Consider the following 26,848-nt stretch of genomic DNA (forward strand, 5'->3'; position numbering starts at 1 on the left):
GAACAGTGTTGACTTCATTGGAATCGTCATGGATACAAGAGAACAGAAAATCAGCCTAGTTTAAAAGCATTAGGTAAGATCAGAAATGGAATAGCTAACTGCAAATTAAATAGTTTGGATTCTTTGTTCAGTTCAGTTTTGGTGTGACACCGTGAATGCTACTTCCTAAGACTAAAAGATGGCTGAAAACTTAGAATTTCTTTTTCTTTATGAACAGATTCTACAGTTGAAACTAGTTTATTCATGGCAACTTCAAATGAAAATCAGTGCCTTCTATGTTTTGCACAAAGTGACAAAAGAACATTACAAAATATTCTACAACTCTACATCACTTTCATTTTTCATGAATTAACTAATGACAAATGGTATCAAACCAAGCCATGTCATAGCATTCCTTTATCTGTCACAATTACGTATTGTTCCTGCTATTCTGTCATGAAATAATGGAATAAAACATCAAACATTTCAAAATGTAATTTCATTTTAATAGGACATTTTTCTTTTTTTTTTTTTTTTTTTTTTCTGAAATGAGAGATTTTCATCTGGAAATCTTTCCTCAGTATTTTCACAGTGATCCATACCGCTAATGTAGAAAGGTTTCTGAAAATGAAGTTTGCCAACAGAAAACTTCTAATTGAAAAAGTTTCAGCCTACAGTCAACATTCCTCACCCAGCTCGAACCTCAACCTCTAGGTAAATTTATGCAGCAAACTGAGAAAGTACTGTCAAGTTGCAAAGAGTCATTACTAGAGAACTAGAAAGACTATTCACCACAGACCATATTAAAACTCTAAAAAGTAATTTTAAGGAAAAAAAAGTAGATCGTGACATGGTCTAAATTAGATAATCACAAACTTTCATTTACTGTAATCCCCTAGGTCAAATTCCATGGATCTTGTAGCTACCTCACTCCAGAGGGATTACAGTAATAACAGTGCTTGAGAAAATATGTAAGACCTAACCTCGAAAAGTTTTCTGTGAATTTGCCAATGGTAGAAAAAAAGACATGAACATAAGCTAGAAGAAAATCACTAACTTTAAAGACCTGCAAGGATATGGCCTTAAAATTCTCATATTTTCCCTCATATTTTAAAGTAGGTGCATCTATCTGACCTGAACTTCTCTAAAATGTGAAAACCTTATTAAAGAATACAATCATACCCAGGGAAAATGAGATTAAGTATATCATTCAATTGGACTTAGATAGAGAAACATAGAATCATTTAGGTTGGAAGAGACCTTTAGGATCATTGAGTCCAAACATAAACCTAACTTTGCCAAGTCCATCACTAAACGAAAAAGTCATAGAATTGTTAAGACTGGAAAGGACTTCTAAAATCACCAATTATTAACCTGTCATTTTCACAATTAAACTATATTCCCAAGTGCCATATCCACATGTTTTTTAAACACTTCCAGGGATGGTGACCACTTCCCTGGACAGTCTGTTCCAATGCCAGACCACTCTTTTTGTGGAGAAATGTTTCCTAAAATCTCATCAAAACCTCCTCTGAGGCAACGTGAGATTGTTTCTTCTTATCCTATTGCTTGTAACCTGTGAGAAGAGATCCACTTTCACCTTGCTTTAGCCTTCTTTCAGATAGTTGTAGAGCGTGAGAAGGTCTCCCCTGAGCCTTCTTTTTTCCAGACAAACACCCCCAGATCCCTCAGCTTCTCCTCATCAGGCTTGTGCTCCAGACCCTTCCCAGCTCTGTTGCCCATCTCTAGACCTGCTCCAGCACCTCAATGTCTGTCTTGTAGTGAGGAGCAGGTGCAGGTTCACCAATGCTGAGTACAGGGGGACGATCACTGCCCTGGTTTTGCTGGCCACACTATTGCTGATACAGGTCAGGATGCCACTGGCCTTCTTGGCCACCTGGGCACACTGCTGCCTCATGTTCAGCTGCTGTTGACCAGCATCCCACATTCCTCTTTCACTGGGCAGCTTTCCAGCCACTCTTCCCTAAGCCTGTAGCACTCATGTTGTGAATCAGCACTTCACCTGGTTGCACCTCATACAATTGTCCTCAGTCCATCAATACAACCTGTCCAGATCTTTCCACTGAACCTTCCTTGAGTCCAGAGAAGGCCAGTGAAGCTGGTGAAGGTCTGGAGACAGGTGTTATGAAGAGCAGCTGAGAGAACTGGATGTGTTTAAAGGCTCAGGGGTGACCTTATCACTCTCTACATCTGAAAGAAGGTGGTAATTTGGTATGGGTCAGCCTCTTCTCCCAGAAAACTAGTGACAGGATGAGAAGACATAGTCTTAAGCTGCACCAGGGAGCGTTTAGGTTGGACATTAGGAGGAATTTCTTCACAGAAGGGTGATTAAACATTGGAATGGGCTGCCAAGGGAGGTGGTGGAGTCACCATCCCTGAAGGTGTTTAAGGAAAGACTGGACATGGCACTTAGTGCCATGGTCTAGTTGACATGGTGGTGTTAGGTCATAGGTTGGACTTGACAACCTCAGAGATATTTTCCAATCTAATTGAGATTCTATGTTTCTTTGATTTCTTCCCTCCAGCAGATCAACATTCCTGTCCAACTTGGTGTTTTCTGTAAACTGATTGAGGGTGCATCCAATTCCCTCAACATGCAACATACAAAGCAGAATTTGACCTTTAAAGTACCAGTTGTCCTTATCACTGGCCTAGAAATTCATACTAAACTAAATTTTATTATGTAAGAAAAGAGTTTTGCAGTTAAGAAAACCACCTGCAAAACTGTTATGAATATCTAATTGAAGTTAGGCATACCACAGACGTTAAGTAGTTCCCTAGGATAATCAAAGGAGATAGGATTTTTTGAATGGTTCCTCAATTTCTGTAGCACTAAATGGTGTCCATGCTCTCCAAGCTCTGTATACCTGCTGCTAAGCACAGTTACAGTGCTTCAGTCAGTGGCTAATGAGCAACTGAGGAAAACACTATCTGCTTTCAATACATAAAGCTCTGCACTTGACTGTACATGGAGTTCTGTGGTCCCTACTAGTAGATGGCAAAATCTACAGTTAATATAATTAAGTACTCTATTAAAAGACATACACTTGACCTAATTGCATGTTCTATGAGGACCGCCTATAAACCAACGTAAAAACTGTCAGGAGGCCTTAACTTTGAGTGGCATCATTAGCTTCTCCTATAGTAAAGTTTGGTCTAAATTCCCACTTAATTTAATTCAGTCTGACCCTGTGAAGCTGCTTCAAATCCACTGAATCACTGTTGCTGATTAACAGTGTTATGAACAGGAGCAGAATTAGGTTTATGAACCCCTAAAACTGATTTTTCTCTTGTTGAAATGACTGGGGAAACTTCATTTCAGTGATGTATGCCCTGATAGCTATTTCTAATGCACCATAATAAAACAAGGGTTTAGAGGATCTCTGAATGTTACAGCTTCCTATACTGGCCAGATGATTTAACAGCTCACTGCAGTGTCCTCCTTCCATTACTCAGTCACTCTCCTTCCTTTTTTTTTGATACTGTCACTGGCCCTCATCATATCCTTACATGAGATACTATATCTTAGTAGTCTGGAAAAAAAACCTGACATCTCACACTCCAGGGTAGTTGACTGCCAGAATAGTGAGTGAAATCAGTTCACAGAAGGACTGATAAGGTGCAGTTTATGCATGGTAGAGGAAGGCACAGCATGAGGCAAGACAGGTGGAGAAAGTAGAGTTCCTCTGTCTAGAGACAGGGAATTCTTGTTTCAGCTCACCTGCTTTTATATCTATAGTCTCACATCTGCTATAAAGGTGATTTTATTGCAGCTACCTCAGCAAAGTTTCCTATATTCTGAAAAAATTGTAAAGTTTTCACGTATGCATTTTAGATGACTCCACCCCTTTTCATAGTACGTCATCCTGCCTAGCTGACTGTACTGAAGTCTTTTAAAAAGTCAGAGAGCAAGGAATAAGACTCTAAGTTAATAAAATACAGTGACACCACACTGCAGCCTTATTTCTTCTATCTTTATAATTTATATAGAGTTTTTGTAACAAGAGATCAGATATTAGGACTTCTCATGTGCAGAGTTAAATGTGACATCACCATTGACATGACTGGATGCACTCAGCTATCTGGGAGCCATAGGGTGGGGTTGCTAAAGCTGTCCCAGTTACAGAGATTATGACTATTAAAATAAATGGCTTGTGTGCAGATGTTCCATGAAAAGCTATCCAGAGCCAAAATGAGTATTCTGTATTTTTTTATGAATGATTAGATCATTTGCAATGCATTAAGAAATTTAAGAAGAATCCCAAGTTTGATATCAAACATCTAGACTTCTGCCTAGACCCTGACTAAAGTTTACCTTCCCTTAAACATATTTCTAATGTATTGGAATATAAGTGGAAGAATTGTTTCAGAATGATACACAGAGATATCATATTCTGTTAATATTAACAGAAATTTCCTAGTATTGTTAAATTGACTGATCCCAATGACAATGTGCTACCAACATCAGAGCTGAGGTATGGACAGGCTACCAAGATAAAAACTAATGGAGAGACTCATCTTCTAGCATTTCTGTTCGGAAGTTTTGGTTTTCTCAAAAGCCATCTTTTAAGTTCCTCCAAAATAACAGTAATCCCAGACTTCTGTCCTGTAAGTCTGACTGTGAAAGATTATTGATTACTTACCAAATCCTCCTGTAAAGATTAGAGCTTGTAGTGTGTTGGATCCTATCAATAAAAGAACATAGTCATGGAGACAAACATTAATAAATGACTGAGTAAATGGTGGGATAAAATAGCCTGTTTTATCTTAGCAACCTGTAAGTATAGAGATCCAAAATTAAAATAAAGTGAATAAATTTTCTCAACATATGCACCTAAACATCTATACGGATTATGTTGCCTTTTAACATCCAGACAAAATGGACAAAGAAATTTAAAAATATAAAGCAATTTAGCACTACATTTGCTGACAAGCTGCATTAGCTACATGGCAGGAGTTATAATTTAGCTTATTCTAATTTCATCTTTGCTTATACCTTTGATATATATTAGCACTCCTTTACATGTTTTCCTAAGCTCTTGTCTAAAAAACTGAATGTAAATGAAGGGAAAGTATGTACTTTGATCTTCACTGTTACTGGAAAAAGAATTATACACATTGTCATATCAGCATATGATTTCCTCTTGAATCTACAGGCTTTGCTGATCCACAGACTGCGATATCAAACCCATCGCAAAGTGGTTTGCATAATGCACTTCACATCTACATGAATGGCTCCATGTCCCAAGTACAAGGCTCTGCAAACGATCCTATCTTTGTAATACACCACGCATTTGTTGACAGGTAGGTTTAATTCTTCTTAGTAAACTTAATTCATTTTGTGGGATTTTTTTACAGTGTGCTTTTCACCTGCATTTTAATACTGCAAACATGTTACATGCCTTTACATGCACAACGTTTTCAGAAATGTAGTATTGGACTCTACTATTGTTTGAAAGCACATGTCTTTTCTAACCTGACTGTATGTTCACTGGTTTAAATATAACTTGACAAGTTGACAAATGCATTCAGCTTTTATTAACAAGGTAAAAATAATTCTTCAATGATGTCATAACGATTAATATATATGGATGTGTGTGTCAGGAAGTTTGGATCAAAAGTTAGTGACTCATTTTAGCACAACTATAATCAGTTGGAGCAATTCCTTTACATTCTAAATGTCAGGGCTGTTTTAATTTCTATTCCATAAGGAAAATCCAAGCCTGCTGTTCATAAATAAAGAAGAAAAAATCTGTATTTCAGTGTGACAAACAAAATTGTAACTGTCTTTTGATGAAAGAGAAGAGTACAGCTGTGCAGAATGAAAGAAAGAAAACAGAATGATATCATGTTTATTAATAAGAAAGAGTAGGGGAGCACAGTTTTGCAAGAAAACAGTGAAATTGCTACATTAAGGGCAGCATTCCAAGATTTAATGGTGACCTTAAAAATTTCTGTGTCACTATAATACATGTAAATGGTTTCAAAAAATTTAATCTGGACTGCATTTAAACCAAAATCTGATGAATAAAGAGCAATTAAAAAAAAAAAAAAAAAAAAAAAGCTAAGCAAAGGACAGTAAAAGCCTCACAAACAACACTTGTTTCGGAGCAGTTTATATTTTCTTATCAATCTTCCACTTTCTCCCCCCTACACTGACTGTGATTTGACTACAGCAATGCTTACGACAGTAAAAACTATTCCCCATACAAACTACCTTTGGGAGTCTTCCACAAATCTTTATGGTCAGAAATCTACTGACTGAGACTCTGCCTGCATGCAGGTGCTTACTGAGATGAAAATCAAAATGATTTCTTCATTTGGGTCACTGAGGCATACAGCACAGAAGGGATGCAGATTACAACTTGCAGACATCATCTTGCAATGAAGTTCCTTAGTCAGATTTTTCTCTTATATATTTAATATATAAAATTGGGGGGCAAATAACATAATTTATATCTATATATAATAAAATATATAATATAATATATATTTATATAATAATACAAATGTATAACACATACATTAGATATTTAATGAGCTTAATGATTTCATTCTTCACACTTTAAACATCCAGAAATAGGGCATCAAGTCTTAGCAGGTCACCCAGGCATCAGTGGAATGGTCCCTTAAATGGGTGACCTACCTGTTCTCTGCTCCTAATACGGTAGGGCACAATTAGTCTTCTGAAGGTGTAAGTTTTGAAACTCTTTTAAGTGAAAAGCTTTTCCTCCAAACATTTTGAAAGTTTAACAACGTAGCTTAGCTGTGATTTAGCATATCCATGCACTGACTGCTCAGCAGGATGGATGCATGAGGGTTTCAAGGGTGGTTACAAATCTCACTTTGGTGATTGGAAATTAACTTTCCAACATCTAGGCTATTGAAAAGGGAATAAATTGAATATTTAATGAAAAGGTACACAGAAGAGAAAGAATTATGACATACTATATCAAAAGAATTGTTTTCCTTAGAAACTGACACTTGTATAAGACCTACACATCTCTTATCTCCCACTCTTTGCAGGGCTTAAGTTAATACCTTGGTCCTCATGTTGACCCTAAGCATGAAATTTGACAGAGGAATTTCAGTTGTAGTCATTATGAGTCCCTGGAAATATTTCTCAAATCTGTAGTTGTCACCAATTTTAAAAGGTAAAATTATTTGCAAATGACAACCTCATTAAATCATATTAGAGTTGAGGAAATAAATCACTGCAAAGTCACTGTGGGGGCAATACAGATATGCATGATGCAGCCTCATCCCATCTGTGGCAGAAAGAACATTACCAGTGCTATGCAGCTGCTGTCTATACAGGCTTTAGTACACACAGATGTAAAAACTGAGAATAATGTAGCCTTTTATGTAAGTGACAGAAATGCATTAGTATGATTCCGGTTACTTCAGTTACTTAGCAGACTTATCCATGACAGATTAATCATGCTTTTAGTTATAATTAATAAGTAGGTGACTGATAGGTACGTACAGTACATTTTAAAAAACACTGTTCCTCTCCTACATAGACTTTAAATCAGAAGTGCTGAAAAGAATCCAAAGAATAGTGGAAATGGGAGAAACAGTTTCCAGAGCAGCAGAATCACATTTTAACAACTTTTCTCATTTGGGCAGAATACTTTTGAGCTGATTTCTATCACTACATTGGGCCAATGGGCTTTTAACTGACTTTTAAATTATGTCTTCTGACAAGGACAGCATCTTTTTCCACGTTCCTTGGTGAGAACATGGAGAGTTGCAAGATGGGGTTTTACTGGCAAAGTGTGCAAAAAGACTGAACACCAACAACCACAGTTCTACTGGGTTTGCAAATGCAGGGAAGAACAGCTCTGTGTCAAAGAAGTAAAGAATGGTCTAGTGCTTTGAGCATCCATGTAGGATCCAAGAGAGAAATTTCCTCACTCCACTGCAAATTCTTTGGGTGAAAGTGAGCATACAACTTGCTGCCCCATACTTTCATCCCCTGGAGATGTGTTTCCTTCCCATTGATTTCAATGAGACTTTTGAGGAGCTGTGGATCTGAGCTTCAGTTAACTCATCTGTACAGTGGGTGATATTAGAAGCCTACGCAAAAGGGATGCTGTCAGTGTAAATGCATTAATGACTGTGAAATGCTCAGTTACAACCATAATAGGAGTGATAGAACTAAGGCAATAGATCATAGGAACTGATTTTGCATTGAAACATATGGTACAGAGGAGGATAAACAAGTGTATACGGAGTCTGCTGACAGGTGTGAGCCAAATGTTAGGAGCTGCTCTCTAAACTGAGCAACAGTCAGCCTACCATCTGCTGTCCTTCAGCCTTTCCTACCTGGGCCTGAGCACAAAAGGAGGGAATGATGGACAAAGCAGAGGTGAAATTGAGATCACTCAGGTGAAAAGAAAAGCATCAGCTTACAGATACTTCCTTTTTTTTTAGGTCATTCCCTCTCAGCAGTGCAGAAGTATGAAAGCACACAGACAACAGTTTTCTTAGCAATGATTAATCAGGTTCCTTGACTTATTATTTGATAGCTAGAAGACCTAGGGATCAAATTTCTGTGCTTGGTAAAAGTAGCTGACCACCCTGAAAATTATTAATTTTTAATTAAATGGCTTAAAAAAAAAAAAAAAAAAAAAAGAAAAAATTTACAACAAAACATACATTCAGCAAAAACAAGGGCTTTTTTAGCATTCTGAAGCATTTCTTTTAATTGCAAATCTCTTTACTATTCAGATATGCTTTACAGTCAGCACAAGGGAATAACAAGGGAGGAGTCAACCCACTCAAGCTGGAAGGAGCAGCTGCACAGGCAGTGAAAGCAAGGGCCCACAGTCCCACTTGAGCTCACTGGGTTGTTTTCTGTGCTCTGAAAAGGAACTCTTTCCTCTGTGCTGAACCTTTCAGACCCTCTGTCTCTACAGCCACATACAATCTCCATCTGTTCTCCCTGCACTTTTGTCCTCTGAAAGTTTCTTTCCTCTTTCTTCTCATTAGTTTCGTACTTCTACTCTTCTTGATTTCCACACACCATCCCAAAAATTCCCCTCAGAAAAGCTAAATAAACTTTATAGCTGTACGGTAGCTAATGCAATAGGACCTCAGTTCTCATCTCATTTCTAAGTTCTGCAGCATCAGGCAAGGTTTATTACAATAATGTGGACAACTTCCAAAGGCCCTGGTTTTAGAGCAAACCATTTAGTACTAATTTTCTGCAGAAACCCAATAGTGTGTAGGATTTCATTCTCTTTCTTCTCTAAAGTCTAGTATTTGTTAGACTATTTGTACTACAGCTAAACACAGATTGTCAGTACTAGTGACACCACCATTACAAGATCTGTTTTCTCCAGCTTTCATGAGTAATTGCACAGCTCAGAATACTGCTGCAACCATCATTGCTTTAACTCAATACTCTGCCTGGGTGTTCTTCTCTGTCCATACCCTTCTACTGCTTCTTTACTCTCTTCAGATCAGATCAACTGGTCTCTATTGTGAAGGTCCTTCACTGCTCATCCCCAAATAATTTCTTCTTCATTGTAAGGAACATTTTGGAGGAAACCCTCCAAAATGTTCATTATACCAATCTCTATTGTAAATCTGTTTGGTATTCAGACAAGTCACTCCATGCTCCTCCTGGCTGGGCATTGTTCACCCTGTGCATCCACAGATTCAGTCACTGTTCTTCCTTTCAACATGACACTTGAAAAAAATCTCAGACGCTAGTGAGCTGAAACATTCACTTTGTAGGTGGACTACTGCAGTCCCACTACATGGGTGCCTAGTCCTCCTCCTATCTGTTTGCATCTATCTCTTGTCCCTTGTCCTGTGTTTATGTCATATGCTCTGTCATTAAAGGACTGTCTCACTGTGCTGGTCTGTGTGGCACGTGGCATATTCTTTACCTCTGACTATGGCTCTTAGGCGTCAAAGCAACATGAGCAACAGGAGATGACAATTGCTTTATTCACAATTGTATGAAGTGGCAATGACAGGGTACAGCTGTACATCCGTACTCTGATCTTGTTGCTTCAGTTACTGGTTTGGTTGCTATCACACAGGACTGATTTATCGCATCAAAGAAACAAAACCTTCAGGGGTGGGAGGTGTGCATGTGTATTTGTGTGCATTTACATGCACTCTGCTAAAAGTAATCCAAACCAATGATAAGGTCACACAGGGAATAGAGACGCTCATTTACAGCTGCTGACATACATGCACACTTCCAAGTAGGTGCAGAAGAAACTCTCCTATGCAGCAGCTTCAGAGCCCAATGATGAAGATCAGAAATTCTGCCTAATCAAGCCAAATGTCTCTGTGCTGGGCAGTAACATCATCTGCCATAGACTCCTATGTAGAATGCTAAAATAACCCCTTCTGCTTCCCTGGCAGGCTGGAGCCGGGAGCTTAGGAGATGTCAGACTCTGGATTATCTGGGAATCTAACAATAAAATGCTCGCATTGCTTATAAGTAAACTCAGCTAAATTGAAAACCATGTATAGAGAAATCTGTTCAAAAATAAGGTAGAACCCAAAATCTACACATCCTGATTTGCATATCAGCAACACTCCATTCCCTAAGCCAACCTTATGGACACTTTTAGTCCCTGTGGACTCAATATACTCACCACTCAATATGCCCACCACTCAATATATTCAGGCCAGTCCCTTCTGCCACTATTTAAAAAAAAAAAAAAAAAAAAAAAGATTCTGGCAAAAATCACTTTAACAAGAGGAAATTTTATTTTTTCACATCCATGAAATGTCAAAATAAAAGCTCCTTATTTTTACTCTGTTTTTGAAACAGATCATTTTCATTTTCTCTTAAATGTCATCTCAGGGTTTTTAAACCAAAAAATGGCATGAGAAAAAAACAAGTTGTTCTATTGTTTTGAAATGTTGACAGGAAACAGGAATTTATTCTAGCAGTTAAAAACTATTTGCTTCAAGAATTTGGAACATTTGGAGATAAGGCATTCAAAAAGTATCATCAGAAATTCTTGTAAGAAAACACTATGTTTCCAGACTTGTTTAATATATAAAATAAGAATAATTTCTTATCCTGAACTGTCTCCTGTGGAAGACAACACTGATAAAGCACAAAGCCAAGGAAGGAATTCTTTTCGTCATTTGGTATACAGAAACGAGAGACACCAAAACACGTAACTGAGGTGCTGAGATGGAGATTGTAATATAATGATAGATCAGCAAATAATAAAGCAGTGTAAAAATGGGGAAATCACTGCATAAACACTTAGTGTATGATTAATTTTATTCCTTGATATGGACAAGGTTCACCATTTTTTGAGGTATGTTTGCAAAAAAAATGATGATATGGCCTAAAAGTCATCTTTTTTTCTGGACCTGAATGAACTATGACTTGGAGCCACTTGAAATCTGTTGGACAAAGGCAGGTCAAGAGGTTGCCATTAGCAATATACCTCCTCCCACAGTAACATTAAATCCACAGGGCTTCTGAATCGTGCCAGCTCAGGATCTTACAGACTATGCCCAGCCCTGTATGCTCCCAAGTGCCTGGGTAAAGGCGGTAGATAAGATGAAGTCACCTTCATAATTGACCCTGGTATAAAGGTGAAACTCAGTCAAAGTCATCCCAGTTGGTGAAACCATGAGCATTCACTGAGCTACTGCTATGCCAGGGGGTGAGAAAGTAGAGCTTTTAAGAGCAAAGCCCCTGGGATTTTCTCCTGAACTAGAGGTGGTTTTGCAACATTTTCAGGACAGATCTGAGATGGTGGTATGTAGCAGGACAGCCCCTAATGCTTCCAAATACTACTGTACCTCCTAAAAGCTTTTACACTTTTCTAATATATCATTTGATATTTTCCAGCTGAGTGAAATATTGTGGAGCTGGTGAGAGCTACAGTCATTTCTTACTCAGGATATATATCCATAAAATTTAGGTTGACTTTTGGAATTAAACATCTAGATTATAAAGTGCTACTGCACAGGAAAAAAAAAAAAGAGGCATATTCAAGGTATGACATGGCAGATATGGGAGCAGTTGGATGGTATCAGTCTCTACTGTATGCATATGTTAAATGCATGTAAGATGGATAAAGAGGGGAAAAAACCACTTCAGAAACAGGCAGGGAAGGCAGTAGGAAGTGAAGGACAGAAGTGCGATAATTATGGAGCAGTTGCAAAATACCCAAAGAAGTCCCCATAAACAATTTTGTCTGTAGGTCTATGAATAGGTGGGAACACTGTGTAGGAGTTTACCTAGGCCCTCCAGCCCCAGAGAGCTGCCTCGTCTTCTGGCACCTGCATGAAAGAGGGCAGCAGCATTGGAGCTGATGACCTGCTCACATCTTAAGTACCTGTTAACATGCAGGTCTGCATCAGAGTCACAGCTGGTGGAGCTGCTGATTTATCTCTCTAAAGAAACATTGTCTAAGCTATGCTCTTCTTGAGCTACAATGCAGACATCTCCTACTGAGCCTCACTTACAGTTAGTAAGACTACAGTTAAGTAGTTCAGAGAATCATAGAATCATAGAATGGTTTGAGTTGGAAGGGACCTTAAAGATCACCTTGTTCCAGCCCCTTCCAAGGGCAGGGATGCCTCCCACTGCTGACTAGCGGCCTGCTAAGATACAAACTTCTTGCTGAGGAACCTTTTGTCTTTTGATTCTATGGGTCCACTCAAAATACTTCTTTCTATCCCTGAACAATACCTAGCATAGAGGATTTGTTCTAAACTCAAGTTCAGAAATTGCTATAATACAAATGCCCATAACACATATAATGCTTAACCATATGGGGAGGGGGTTACCCATTACTTGTATATGCAATAAGACTGAGCCTGGGAAAGTTATCTGCCCACCTCCAAAGCTCTTGGGGGAATTAATGACATTTTTGCAATGTATCCTGGGTGGAAATTGCCTCTTCTCCCTGCCTCTTGCATATTACACGGGTCCTCCTGGGAAGAGAGGTCTGATCAGCATGCACATCTACATCCCACCAGCAGGATCTGTGGCACAGCAGCAAGGTAGCCCAGCTCTCACCCTTCCCTGATGATTAACAAAATCACCTCATTATAGCAGCTGCTGTGCTGGAAGCCACCAGGTCACAGAAAGCAGCTCTTCTATCAAGAGAAGCATCAGATGAATAAAACTGCTTTCCATCAGAGTGTTTCATACGAAGGTGGGCCAGGAATGACTTTGGTCACAAGCTTTATTGGCACACATAAACTCCTACAAGTATGAGATACAGAGCAGATAAGTACTGAAGGAGTGGGAAACTCGAGAATGTAAGTTTTTATAAAGGAAATTTCTATATTTTTACATTTTGTTTCCCCCTGGGGATATCTGCAAATGTGCAGGAGGATACAAGCTCCCTCTGTCACCCCAAGGTCTCTGTTGGCACTGAACTGGAGCTGCTAACCCTTCCCTCCTAATCTCTCAAGCTTTGCGGCATGTTAACCAGAGCTACTCAGCTTGTTTGATGGAGCTGACTCACTCAAAGTGGGCTCAGTATGTGGGCAGAGTGAGTTCACATCTACTGCAAAATACCACATAAATATATCCATGGAAAGCAGAGTGTAAGTGGGAAGGTTGGGGTGTTGCTGAGAAACACATCTCCTCAGTACCTCTCTCTCTCCTTTGATATCGCTGTGTCTGGGGCTGAAAGGAAGATCATACACCAAGATACTGAGCTGCACTCTAACATCTATTTCAGTAAGCCTGGACAGTTCCTGCTACTGCAGTTGCAAAGCACCAAAATGGATACAGGCCTTGAAGGGTCACAACAAGACCATCTAACTTATACCATGGCTAGAGTGGTGGCCAGAAACAAAAACAAAGGAGTATAGGTTTAGAGCATCTCTCCTCCAGTGAACAGAGAGGTGCTGAACCTATACAGTACATTTGAGGCTGTACTTGCATCTAAAGTAACCTAAATTCATTTAAATAAGTCCTCTGGATATTCATAGATAGACCATACAGGATCAGAGAGAGGGAGAAATAAGGACAAGGATCAGTCTCTGGAGATAAATATTCTTTTTATTGATTAAACATGCATATAGTGCTGCTGCTCCACCTTGCTTTAGGGGAAAGACCAGAGAAAAGTTAAACAGACATCTTCTTTATTGTATGTGAAATACAGCAGTTGGCAATCTCATCTCCCATGTCATTATTCAGGCTAGATGTTTGTAATGACCCATTCTGCTCTTAAAAATCAATAATATAGGAGGTTCAGTTCAAATAGTGCCATTTAAAGTGCAGGTTTCATCTCAGTCTTACTGCAAGATTTTAGTTCAGCTAACACAGTTACACAATGGATCACTTTGTACACTTCATATTTTGCAAGTGATTAGTGGTTTTTAAAAGGAAAGGCTACGCTGCCTTGAAACTTCACAAGAGCTGCATGGTTAGTCTTCACCTATTCTCTTAATGCTGGAGGAGGAGAAACCTCCCTGCGGCATAGCAATCAAGATGAGCTCTGATGTAGACAGCTAGCATTTCCTTCCTGCAACACTTCTGCAATAATAGCTGATGTAATTGTTCAAATTGTAAAAAATCACAAGAAAACGTGGTATTTTTCTCACCCACATGTAGCTACGTTCTGTTCATCAAAAGAAATTATCATTTCACTACCAGTGATGTGATTTGTATATTACATGCCCTTGTGAACCTCAATAATGACAATATTTAAGTCTCAAAAGAATTGAATTACAGAGCTCAGGAGTGGGCCCCATAGTGTCAGTTCAGCTACTTCAACAGCAGTCCATATTAATCTGCTCATTATCTTTCTCTTCAGGGGAAAATAGTTATTAAACTTGGGAACAGCTGGCATTTGTACTATCTCCTGCTCACTTGAGTGATGTTTTTCTGTTAGCTGCAAACCATGGCAAAACGAACCTCAGAAATTTGACACAGGATGTACATTCCAGCAAATGTTAATTTTTGCTTTTGATGCAGCACACAGTTGCATTTGTATTTCCTTATTTACAAAGCACACAGTACACACCATCATGTCTCATCTATAACTTGGGTCTTTCAGTGTTGGACAGTATTTGAGACCCACTTCTGAATGAGAAACAAATATTTCTAGCCAAATATTTCTCTGGTTTGATAGCAAGGGGTGAAAGAGCACATGTGATGTCAGTTATTTAAGGAACAAGAATTTCTCTCCTGAACCTCAGAAAAGTCATTGACAACTTTCATTGGTGTTAAACAAAGGCTGGCTTGATTAAGAAAAGGGGTAGAGTCTGGAGCAGATATCTGACAGAATCTCAGCACAGTTAATTCTCGTTTAAACTCATTTCTTTCCAGTAGAGGTGCAGAATAAGCTTCCACAGGAATTATCTTGCTTTGTAAATAACTGGGTTATACTAAGGTACTACCTAGTTCCAAGCTAGAGAATCCCTCTGCACAGATTCCTACATTTTTTCCAACAATCAGCTCTTGTCTTTAGTGTCATGCTTAACTTATCCATTTTCTCCTTCTCAGTAAAAATAAAGATCTTTACTTTGTAATCTAACAGCAACTGATCAAACTTAAGTTGGGCTCAATGCTTGTTGTTTCATCCTACACAGTTTTCTGAAAAGGCAAAACCCAATATTTCTGTAAGGCTCATTTACTGGGAAAGTAAGTTACAGGATTGCTGAGCTTATTAGGCTTTGTGGCATGGGAGCTGTGCCTCAGACTTATATGCAACAGAGTTGAAGCCCCAAGTAGCTATATGAGTTTCCTGAGAAAGGTTAAGCACTTTGCAGTGCTACTAAAGGAAATCAGGGCAACAAATAGGGAACAGAACTGCAGGACTTCAGCAACCCTCTCTAAGAGAGGAGCTGCCTTTGGTTCTACATCACCAGTAGTGGTCTCTGCTCAGGATTTTATCTGAATCCTTTACAGGACTCCATTGCTTGAACAGCTTCTTTTCTCAATAGAGGCTTGAGGAGCTGCTTTCTTCATTCTAGAAGAAAAACACTTGGATCAGTACATGATTATTGGAGCAATGACTGGAAGTTATATAGCCCTCTGCACTCAAATGAGCATGCAAAGCAGTAATCAGAGGTCCAACTGCATCTTCTCCAAATGGCTATGGATGCTCAAGCTGTTTAACATAAAAAGGAAAAGTTTCAGATGGAAAGCCTTAAGACCTTCTTTTCCCTTAATCCTATAGACATATTGAGAGTCTTTTATAGGTAAGAGGGAAAACTGCTCTAAATCCCTTTGGCAGTGGGAACATTAAAAATATCTCATAAACGGCGTGGAGCTATGTCAGGGGAAGTTTCAATTCCAAAGGATGTCCAAGGATGCTTGCTGCATGCTGCAGCTTGGAATTAATAATGGTAACCCCTGGATGTTCCACAGCATCTGGGACTAGACTAGACAGAGTAAGCACTGTAACCCAGGGCAGTCCTCATCAGTGATTCACCATCAGAGGACACAGCCTCTGAGGCCTTGGATGGGCTTCCACAATAATCGAGGGCAGCATCTTAATTTTTAATCAGACACTTGCATTATGACAGTGTAATTTGTTTACAACCTGCCTGAGAGTCCCTATAGTGTTTTTAGCCAACCTAAAACAAAAAGAAAAGAAAAGAATACTGCAATATAACTGCATACATTGGCAAACAGCACAGCATCTTGACTTTACAACCTCAGCATCAGCAGCTCTTCCAGCACTGAAGCGCTGATGTTTCTCTGAAATGCTTGGGATGGGAATTACCTGAGGTGACTTTGCAATACCAGCTGACTACTGCCAACTTTTTAAGTGATGACTACTGTGTAATCACAGTCCTTGGGCTGGCATTTCAGCTTTCCTCAATTTGTTTCCTTTTCCTTTTCTTTCCAAATGCAAATACATGTTGCTTGCCAGATTTCTACAGAATATCAGATCTCATAATACTGAAATAAATTTTATAAACGAGCTTTAAGCAACAATGTTCTGTCTTCCTTCTGCCATAGTCAGTCTGATCTAGCCTGTCTCACAGCTCTAGATGAGGAATGAAAGTTTTTTTGTCAAACCTGACACAACTAGTGACAGGGCTTCAGATTTGAATGAGATAAGTTATTAGCAGCTTACAAAGTGGCTGTCTAGCAGCTGAATGATTAGTCCTGAGTGCATGGGTTTATCAGGTAACTGAGAAGCAAAGAATACAGTTTCATTGTTGCTTTAAGTCAGCATCGCTTAAGCTTCCTACATAGTTTAGGAAGAAGAAAAAGTCCTGCTCAGCAATTAGTGCAACCCAGAGGTGTTCACCTCTGTTCCTCTCTTGTGTTGGTACTAGCCATCATGCAAAAGCATAATGAATCAGGTCCATGGCTTTATCTTACCTCAGATATAACAGAACAAATGAAAACAAATGAGATGTTTGGTTTGAAACCAAATTAGTTCCTTAATCCTGCTTATGGCACAGTTCTGCAAATGCTTACAAGGAAAGTCAGGACAAGTAAGCAGGAGGCAGGAGGAAAACTGTATTTTGTCCTCTCTGGTGCTGCGGCCCCAGTGATTATGAACCTTCACCTGAAGGGGACTGTAGTCCTCCCACTGGGCATATCTGCAGTGCGACACGTTCCTAGTTGTGCGGTACGGGAATTCTGAACCCTCATCTTCCCCCTTTCCCTCTGTCCAGCTGTCCTCAATTGTAAGGTAAAATACACTAGATTAAACTTCTCCTGTTAAATCTTAGTGAAGGGACAATTAGGTTTACTCTATGAGTCAGTGTCTCTGAGGTGGCTCAATACAAGGAAATCTTTAGTAACAGATATTTATGATAAGTTTTCTCCTCTTACACTCAATCAGACAAGTGTACCTCTGATCACAACTGTGGAAGCACACTGTTGGGAAAAGGCCCTTAGAAGGGACACTTTGTACATGATAAAGAAAATACCTACTCTTACTGTTTTACCCTACTTTTTCTAGATTTTAAGATTTCCTTCCTGAAGGCAGCACCTTTTTTCAGATCACACAACACTATCTGGAACAACATAAAGAAATCCAGCCTATATACAGCAGTGTTTTTATACTCTGCTTGATATTTCCCACAGGCAACATAAACCCATTTATTTCTTGACTCATCCTTTCATTAACTATAATCCCACTGCATATATTATTCATAAAATAATATGAATTCAGAAATATATATAGGAGGCTATTTTTTAATCATCCTCAATTCAATCCTATTTTCCCACCAGACCAAGGTGGGTTTGTTTGTTTGGGGTTTTTTAAATTAATTTTCTACTAAGGCTCATTTCATTTCATTTTGTATAACCTGGTATGCACAGAGCAGGACAAGGAAAATATTCAAGTCTATTTATAGGCAATTAAATGGAAGTGATATATCCATGTCTTTTATAGATGGCTTTAATTTTCTCTGTAAAAGCACTGTACCACACAAAAACTTTTTGCAAAAACAATGTATATTTCCCCTGAATGAAAATTCAAACTGCCAAAGCATCAACATACCTGGGGGGTATCTTTATAACTCTTTATCACATACCAGTTCTCTGGACCGATTAGAGCTGATACACATGAGTATTAAGTCATCAACAGTTACAATGACCTGTATACAGATGTATAGCAAAAAATTTTAAATAAAATTGAGACTCAGTGCTTTGTGATGGTGTAACCTACCTCCAACAGGTACCAGAGTTTGGTAGGCATAAACTGGCCCCATAGCTGAGGTCCCACTTCATTACAGTATGTATAGTATGAACTTAGGCAAGTCATTTGTTCTCTGTGCCTATTTTCTCTAGAGTAAAATAAGGCCTGTCAGACTCTCTAAAATTTCTCTGATATGCAGGAAGAATATTCTTTGCCTTTATGATTTGTTAGGAGTCCTTCTGACCAGGTGATCTCCCTTGGCTATTTCTGCATCAAGCATGTGGCTTTTGACTAAATCAGATGGTTTAAAGGATAGTGAATTTATCATGTCCCTGGATCAATTTTTCCCATGTTTAAATACAAACTCAAGCCATACTTTAGTCTAGATTTGCCTAAATCCAACCCATTCTACAATATTAAAATTCTACTTCTTACCACAAAAATAATCTTTGCATTGAATATTGATTATGGTAATCTAGTAATTACTTTAGTATTACACCTACTAGAAAATAATTTCTATTTTGGAAGTGCAGTTTAGAGAAACTGAGCTTCTTGGAGCACCAAATGTGAGACAGGGCATCCTTCAAAATTCAAATTAGTCTCCTATATCTTTCAGTTCCTTGGCCTCTTATTTAGGGACATTCCATTTGGGCACTTTGGTTTCTTCAGGAGAAGGAAGAAGTCTTCCAAATGAAAACAGTCTTTGCCCTAATGTAGACAGAATCGTTTTTTAATCTGCTCAAGGCCTTTAAATAAAAGCTACCTCTTCCAAGTCACTTTTGCTTGCTGCTGAAGAAATACAAAGGGTATTAGGGCCATCAGGAGACTAATCTCTACTTAATTTAGTTAATTTCCATTTCTTAAGCTTTGATTGCCTGTGACCCTTCTAGCTAGAGCTGTTACCCTGGAGGATTTATGGTTTATATATGGTTTATTTCTGCCAATCCCAGTTTGGGTTCTCTCCATTTCCACTGTCCAAATAAAATTCATGACAACTTTTGGTTAGCTCTTCTCTCCTTTATCTACCTCGTCTTCCCCACCATGCTCACATTCCATGTGCTCTCTTTAGCACTGCCAACATCTCCCAGATGATGCCAGTCTAGCTGGAATTGCAATGCTAAAAAAGTCTCAGTCTCTAGAAAATATCACTTCCACCTATACAAATTAGCTATACTTATCTGCTTGCTCTCCTTGTCTACATGCTGAGGAAGAAAGTAACCAGCCAGGCTTCTGTAGGAGCCAGACAGACTTATCTCTTTCTCACTGAACTTCTGTCCAGTATTTTTTTTGTGCAGAATTAGTATGGAGAATGGATATAGCAGAGCCCTGATCTAAGTCTTTGGATGTCTTATTTGTTATCCCTAGTGAAATTATGTCAAGACAGGGAGGCAACATGGAATAAAATGGTCCTTAAGATGTCCTTGTTAGTCTCTCTCAGGTCCTGGGAAGGAGGCAGAGGTTCATATGAAGAGAACATAAGAGCAATGGTTTGCCAAGATAACCAATAATTTTAGGGTATTCAAGTCTCCTGCTGTGCCACAGATCTGACCTTTTCTACCAGGAATTTTGTCGCTCCGTGAAGGGAACAACTAATTACATCAGCATTTTGTCTCTCTGCATGTGGCTTTAGTTCTGCATCCCTAAGCTCTTCCAAGGTTGTAGTTACTGAGAAAAGAATAGGAAACAAGTACACATTTTTCAAAATGCTAAAAGGAAATAACTTACATCATTGCTTTTAAGGAAGAAAAGAAAAAAATGTTGTCTACTGCAAGTGGATCAACATCTGATGATGGAAGCACTGATTTCTCTCTGTCATGGAAATGACATGCCTCTTATCGGATAAAACAACTGTCTCTGTAGACCAAGGCACATGAAAAAATTGCCAGTGATCCATCACAGCTGTTCAGATGTGTTCTCTTTACCTATAGGAAAGTATACCACTGCATAAAGGAGGAAATATTTAATGCTAACTGCCTTAAATGTAGACAGGCCTGGAGAAAACACCTTATTGAAAGAAAAAAGGTATCCTACAAGATGGATCCAGTGGTCAGAGTACTCAGAAACAAAAGAGAGAGTGATTATTTTCTCCAGATATACTTTTTTTTTGACCTGAATCGTTTCAGTTAAGACAAGTCCCCAAGGATAGGAGCATCGTGCCAATATCACTATCTGGCTGACAGCACAAGCCACAGGCCACTTCAGCATTTCAGTTTTTCTTTAAAAATGTCTGAAACAAGTTAACAGTCTTGGTTGGGGAGTCATAAAATGTAACTCTCTGATATGAAGTGGTTTATGGTGTGCAACAAGAAGTATTTGTACTTCACCAACAGAAATACAGCTTAAGTTGTTCCCTCTCCATGGGCTTTTCTCCCCAGCTGAATGCAATTGGGAGTTTTCTTTTTCCACTAACCCCAGAAACTGTTCTTGAAAAGCAAGAGCAAGGTTCCTCTTGCATAACTTTTCTTACAAAATACGAGTAAGGCAGGGAAATGGTAGTGCCCCCCTTAAAAGCAGATGAAGATGTAAAAAATACTACTGATGTACTAAATCTGTCAGTTTTCTCAAGCAAAATTAAAAAACCCATGAACATCCTCCTGAAAATACAGAGCATCGTGCATTATCTTGACAAGAAAAAAAATGTGTTTTGAGTCCATCTTACTTAACAAGCTGGGAACAAGCCTTTAAGTGGAAATAACAAATGTAACTTCACCCAATCACTTTATTATCAAGCAGAATAAGATCCTAATCTTTCAAAGTGTCAGAAAAAAAACCCAAGTACAATATAAATGCACAGGACAGAGTAATGGAAAATGTGACTCTTAAAGCCTTAAAGGATGTTTCTGAGATTTCTGTGGTGGCATACAGATATGTTTGATGAAACAGATTTCAGTCAAGATGATATGGTTTTATGCTGGCTAACAGAGAGAACTGCTCCCAAACCACTCAATGAATTGTGCAATGTATCTTGTGCATCAGCACAACTCATTATGTAAGTAATTAGAGGCATACTATCTCACCTAAATGTAAAGATCAGCTACCAGAGCAGACGATTCAACGCTCCTGTTACTGCTATAAAAGCTTGATACCTAATGTGGGAACCACACTGCAAATGAAGGAATCCAAAAGGAGGGATCCAAAAGTACATATGTTCATTTCCATGGAAATGCTTTGCATTTGCATTCTGCTTGAAAGATTACTGGCCTAAGGATTTTTATTGAAAGCGCTTATGCAACAGCAACACTTAACTCATCCAGAGATGATGCTGCATTTCAGGGCATGTCATGCAAAGCTATTTCAGGCAAATGACGACTTTTAGCTCTGAATCTTGTGCTCATCAGCCCTCCGGATTTTCAGAATGTGACTGCTCAGCATTTTCTAAAAATCAGGCCCCAAGAAGTACCTCAGATTGAGCATTCCAAAGTTAGGGTACGGATCATCACCAGACTTTAAAAACCTGATCCAACTCCTGTCTCTGCCGCCTTCTTGAATTATTACCGTGTTCCCACACCAAAAGTATCTCCATACCTCTAACAACCTTATGCTGCAGAGAAGAACTATCTCAGCTCCCATCTGCAACTGCTGGGAAATAATAAGGCACTAATAGTCAGAGTACCTTACCCAAGGCATGAGTAAAAGCCAGGCAGGGAAAAGATTGGAGTGCACTCCCCCACACACCACCCCTCCTCAAGCTAAATTACTCCTTTATAGTCTATGTGTTTATAATGATTAAATATTAATTTCTTCATTATGTTCTCCAAAGATTACAGAGTTTCTGTTCAAACCTTCTTGTGATAACTGCAGCTGAAGCCTTGATACTGTTTAAATTTATCCATCTGAAAGCTTCAGCTAAACATTACTCAGATGAGAGCTTTTCTATAAAGGGTTGATGAAATAACTGAAGAAGAGAGCCACAAATAAAGATTTTAATCAAAAGTAATTCCTGCATTGTTAAGAATTGACAAAGTGTATGATCATAGTGATGTTTTCCTAAACTTATTTTTTTTATTGTAAAAAAAGGACTAAGATTTTGGCCCTCTCTCTATTTTGATGAGTGTGAAAGGGCTTTAATGTGGTGGGGTTATCATAAAAACTTTTGGTTTTATGCCCCAAAACAAGAGTAAAATCTACTGGCAGAATCCCTGGATAACTTGCAGAGGTCCTGATATTCCTGAGCACTGTGCATTTAGAGTCTATGTTCTGAGATAACTTGATTCCCTGAACAGTCAGTTACTAATTAGAAGGGGAGGGAGGGAAGTCCATGTCCTCCAGTCAGTGTTGGGGCATAGCAACAGTTGAGCTAAGATCCCAATTAAAGTGCAATTTATTTATCTCTTTAGATCATTTCTATCCCTCATAACTGATGAATGAATCCAGTGACCCCTCCCTGAGCTTGACGTTTATACTCACCTCCTACCAGTATCTTCTGATTGAGTATTTGGTCCTCTTTCTTCATTTAAAAGACACCTGCATCTGCTTGCCCTGCACTATTTTTCCAACTCTCCTATTCCCACCTGGCACGTTCAGGTGAACAAACACAAAGGGATTAAGGAAAGGATCTGAGAATTGAAAGAAAGAGAAGAGTTGAGCAGAAAAAGCTCAGACACTGGGAGGAGACCTGAGAGTTTCTTGGAAGGTTCTTATTTTTGTTTTCCAAACACATCCAGTAGTTGACTTGAAAATGTCAACATGAACTCTTCCCATACTTCAGCCTTTAAACTTTCTGTCTCCAAGTTGAAGAGCAGACATACAGCCCTGCTCTGACACACAGATAACGGGAAAAACTGCAAGAGAAAATTGGAAAGGAGCAGCTGAGGATGGACAGGATGTCGGTAACAGCTTCTATTGGGTTTACATGGTGAGGTTTTGATAGCTAGGGGGCTATAGGCATGGCTTCTGTCAGAAGATGTCAGAAGCTGTCTTCATGTTGGACAGCACTTGTTCCAGCTGGCTGCAAGATAGACAGGCTGCTGGCCAAAGCTGAGCCCATCAGTGACCTCAGTAGACCTCTGGGATCATATATTTAAGAAGATGGCAAAAAAAAGCTGCCCAACGGTGCTGGGAGAGAGGAGTGAGAATATGCTAAACAAAAGTGCTAAGGTCAGTGAAGAAGCTAATTCTGGAGAAAGACACTTAACTGACAACTGACCTGTCAAGTTTTTGGACTCACATAACTTATACCTTCTACCTCAGTTGTTTCCACTCCCTAAGTGATGTCCAACCAGCCATGGTGTGACCACACTTAAAGGCAGGTCTGAAAATCCTTGGTAAGAAATTGAAGGAAGGGGAACAGGACAGAGCAGCTGAAAACAGGACCATTCACAATAAGCCACAAATGTTTCTAAGAGTGAGAAGGAATGACTGAGGTCTTTAATCAATTTCTTTCTATCTCTCACAACCATGTGAATGGCTGAGCAGAGATTGCAGTCAGGTCACAGCGAGAGAATGATTTACATTTATGGAATTTAAAAGCATATTCAGCCTCTCTGCAGCACTGCAGGCCTTTTCTTTTTGTAGGCTTGCATAGGAACTCAGCATGGAAGTAGATAACTCCAAATTTGGAAAGCATTACACACACATAAAAACAAGACATTACATGCAACTCTATCCCCAGGATTCAAAAAAAAACCCAAAAGAAAACCTATACATTTTTTAGTTTTCAAGAAGAAAATTTCTGCTGATCTCTACCACTGATTGACGTGCTTTTTCTTCCACAGCATTTTTGAACGATGGTTAAGAAGACACAGGCCCATGCTAGAAGTTTACCCAGCAGCCAATGCACCAATTGGGCACAATCGAGAAAATTACATGGTCCCCTTCATTCCTCTTTACAGAAATGGAGAATTTTTTAAATCCTCAAGAGAGTTGGGGTATGACTACGAGTATCTGCAAGAACCAGGTAATATTATAATTTGGGGTAAATATAAAATGTAAAATTTGTTACCTATGACATGGAATATGACTGTCAAATGAGAAGATAAAAAATCCCTTTGTTCCAGATTTTTTCCTGAATATAGTCCCAAATTCTACCTTCTTGTTTTCACATTTCTGGTCTGATACAGGATCCATATGACACTATTAGAAAAGATCCAACCAAAAATCAGTCATTGATATTAATATTATCCACCCTAGCCTCTTAATAGCAGAATCTGAATCAGATGGTCAGATGGTGATCAGAACTGGAGAGAAAAAGTGCTGGATTTCGATCCTTCCATTTGCCCAGCTCAGCTGTTACAGTGCAGCACAAACAGGAACCAGTGGGATTTTCAGGTTTCTGGACATAGTTTGAAGGAATGCAGATTCAAAAGTCTCTTTCTGGATTATAAACGTAATCTGATCCCTTAAATACCCACAGTAAAATTCACTGCAGCACCAAAGACCAACACAAGGTCTGTGCAGCACTGAAAACAGTGATCTATTAATCTTTTTCTTGTCCTGTGGTTATTTATATGAACACAACTTAATAATTCATTATGTTCATTTCAAACAAATTAATTTTGTGCTGTTTAGTGATAAGTTTGACATACATTACTGTTCAGAGGTAGTTTTCACTTGGGTTTCCTGGCTATCCTTGAGCTAAGGGAGGACAGAGGCCCTTGGGGCTGTAGCTGATGGGGAACCTCAGGTACACCATGCCATAGTAGATCCATAGTGGTGGCATTTACAGTTTCTTTTGAGTAGTACTCATTTCTTTGTTGTTCTAGGGAAGGGTTCAGTTCTCTTAAAGACAGAATGGTGCCTTGAACTGAGATTGCTCAGATACTTTGGCCCAATAATTCATAGAACTGAGCCATTAGAATGATCAGACGCATTTCTTGTGTTCAACACTGCCAAAAACTACCTGTGATGTGGGATACAGTTATCTTTGCAGAGAACTGGCCACTGAACTGGTAGGTTACTGGGCATGTTTGCTTTTCCTATTTGAGGCAGAAAACATTCTGTGAACTTGTCCCTTCAGTTAAAAGGCAATTACGAACTGAAAGTCCAATAATGATATAGCAATATCATCAGGGATATTTTAGCATCTCTAGCATTGTCATAGCTTGATTTTTGTCTTTATCAAAAGAATATCAGGTCTCAGGGCATCAGCTAATGGCAGTAGGTGTTTACTGCAAACTTGATAAACTGTCCAATCATGCATTTAGCTTGTTTGTCCACATTTTGTAAAAATCTAGCTTGTATTTTTTACAGTCATCCAGAAAACTCATTTTTTGACTATCTTATGTGTAATGAAAGAAATCTGCAGCTCTCTAGTATAATTGTTTCAGTAGTATAACCAAGATACTGGACAAATAGGGAAAAATGACAAAGGGAAAAAATCATTAGCAAACATCTGGATGTTCAAGAACAGGCAACATTTCTACAGATCTTCCAAATGAGGAAGAAGAGGAAAGGCAAAGGAAGAGGACAAGATAGAGTGAAGAATGAGCACACAAGATCTCACTCTATGCTGTTCTCAAGACCTGGTTTTTTTGGTTTTAAAGAAAATGGTTTAGGGGTGATTATGGTGGTGCTGGGCTGACAGTTGGACTAGATGGTCTTGAAGGTCTCTTCCAACCTGGATGATTCCGTGACTCTGCAGCCATTTTGAGTTACAGTACCAGCAACTCAGGAGATACGAAGCAGGACTACACAGAGCATGAGACTGGTTACATGAAAATAAAACTTGGAAAGAATTCAATGACAAAATGGCATTTTAATGCTAAATTATATTGTTGTTGTGTCTCTGAGGAAAAACTGATGCCTGGAGCTCTGCTTTCGACTCCAAAGTAAATCAATGTGTGACAGTATGTGATTTTAATTGCAGCTTCATTTATTTCTATATGTACCACAGCACTGAAACAGAAGTGATCACAGTGTTTATGGAAATCCATCCCTCAGGAGTCAAAGGCACATGTCAGAGTGTAGTTACTGGGGAGCTGCTCTGAACAGAAGCCAGAGCAGACACCCAGATTTCCCTGACATGAGAACTGTGAGCTGTAAAACTACTGCAATCCTCACAACTTACCGAAAACAAACACTAGTTAGCATCAATAAAAAAGATTTGGAAGACTAACGGCACCACCTAGCAACAGCTGTCAAAACAATTAACTCTGTCAAGAGCTGTTCCAAGAGCTTATATTTCAGAGACTGGACTAAGCCTTTTCTATATTTTTTCCTTCTTTCAGAAGTGAAAACAGATCAATTTACAGACACAGTCTTGACTTTTCCCCAGAAAATCTCCCTCTCCCAGTGAGAATAATTTTAAAGAATCATAGAATCATTTATATTGGAAAAGGCCT

General features: G+C 38.9%; 1 protein-coding gene across 1 annotated transcript in view; it reads left to right on the top strand.

Annotated features, from left to right (window-relative positions):
• Positions 1–26,848, top strand: part of TYR (tyrosinase) — a 47,359-nt gene that overhangs the window by 13,756 nt on the left and 6,755 nt on the right. The window contains exons 3-4 of the mRNA XM_050332322.1: positions 5,157–5,304; positions 24,284–24,465. Coding sequence (XP_050188279.1) covers positions 5,157–5,304; positions 24,284–24,465 — 330 coding nt within the window. The remainder of the gene's footprint in view (positions 1–5,156; positions 5,305–24,283; positions 24,466–26,848) is intronic.

Source organism: Myiozetetes cayanensis, unplaced genomic scaffold, assembly GCF_022539395.1.
Source record: "Myiozetetes cayanensis isolate MyiCay16 unplaced genomic scaffold, myiCay2020 scf5-8, whole genome shotgun sequence".
NCBI lineage: Eukaryota > Metazoa > Chordata > Aves > Passeriformes > Tyrannidae > Myiozetetes > Myiozetetes cayanensis.